Source organism: Cystoisospora suis, assembly GCF_002600585.1.
Source record: "Cystoisospora suis strain Wien I chromosome Unknown contig_4738, whole genome shotgun sequence".
In the NCBI taxonomy this organism is placed as follows: Eukaryota; Apicomplexa; class Conoidasida; order Eucoccidiorida; family Sarcocystidae; genus Cystoisospora; species Cystoisospora suis.
The window spans coordinates 1-990 of NW_027157530.1; the positions used below are offsets into that span (position 1 = coordinate 1).

Genomic DNA, 990 nt, shown 5'->3' on the forward strand with positions numbered 1-990 from the left:
TCTATCTTTGATGTATCTATCTATCTCTAATCTATCTAGCTATCTATCTATCTTTAATCTATCTATCTACCTATCGTTGATCGAGCTATCTCTCCAATGCCATACACACACACATCCGTCTCTACACTAAGATAAGAATAAGAATACATACACACGCATTAATCCTTAATCTATCTACCCATCTTTAATCGATCTATCTATCTATGTTCAATCTATCGATGTATCTATCTTTAGACTGCCTATCTATATGGAGTATGCATAATGATCTGTATAGCTATGTGTCTGTTAAGAGAACGTTTCGCTTCTTTTTCTCTTCATTCCTTCTTCTTTATCTTCGTACCTCATGGATAAGAGAGTAAAGAAGAGAGAGAGAGAGACAAGTTTGTAAATGCCTTTTCTTTGTGTTCTAAAAGTCATGAAAAGGGAATGTATTCTCGCCACTGCCTCCTCCTCTCTCCTTATTATCTATTTATTTATCTCCACTAGACTCCTCCCTACTCCCCTCGTCATCAGGAGAGAGAGAGAGAGAGAGCGATAGATAAGACGGACAGATTAAAGATAGATAGACTTAAGATACATAGATAGATAGATGAATAGGTAGATAGATACATACATTAATTATTCTTTTTCCTTTTGATAGGGGTATCGGTAAATGTTTAAACAAGCAGCCACACACCTCTCTTCTTCGTTGATACATACACAACACTCACTCCCCCTACCTACATTTTCATTAAAGAGACAAAACAGAAAGAAAAGTGAGAAAGAATGAAAGAGAGAAAGAAAGAGAGAAAGATGAGAGAAGTGACTAGACAAAATTCAAATGACGAAGAGAGAGAAAAGAAAGAAAAAACACAAAGACCGAAATCCTTCAAATCAATCACAAGAAGAAAAGAAAGAGAAAGGAGAGATAAAAAGAAAAAAGAAAGAAAGAAAGAAGGAAAGAAAGAACAACTCTCTCTCTCTCTCTTTCTCTCTCTCTCTCCCTCTTTC

At 35.6% G+C, this 990-nt stretch overlaps 1 protein-coding gene across 1 annotated transcript; it reads right to left on the reverse strand.

The window, feature by feature from the left end:
- Positions 1–237: 237 nt before the first annotated feature.
- On the reverse strand, positions 238–990 carry CSUI_008448 (uncharacterized protein; the record flags this gene model as incomplete). Its single annotated transcript, XM_068068581.1, has 1 exon — positions 238–990. A coding segment is annotated over one exon (270 nt), but the record flags the coding sequence as incomplete, so codon positions are not given.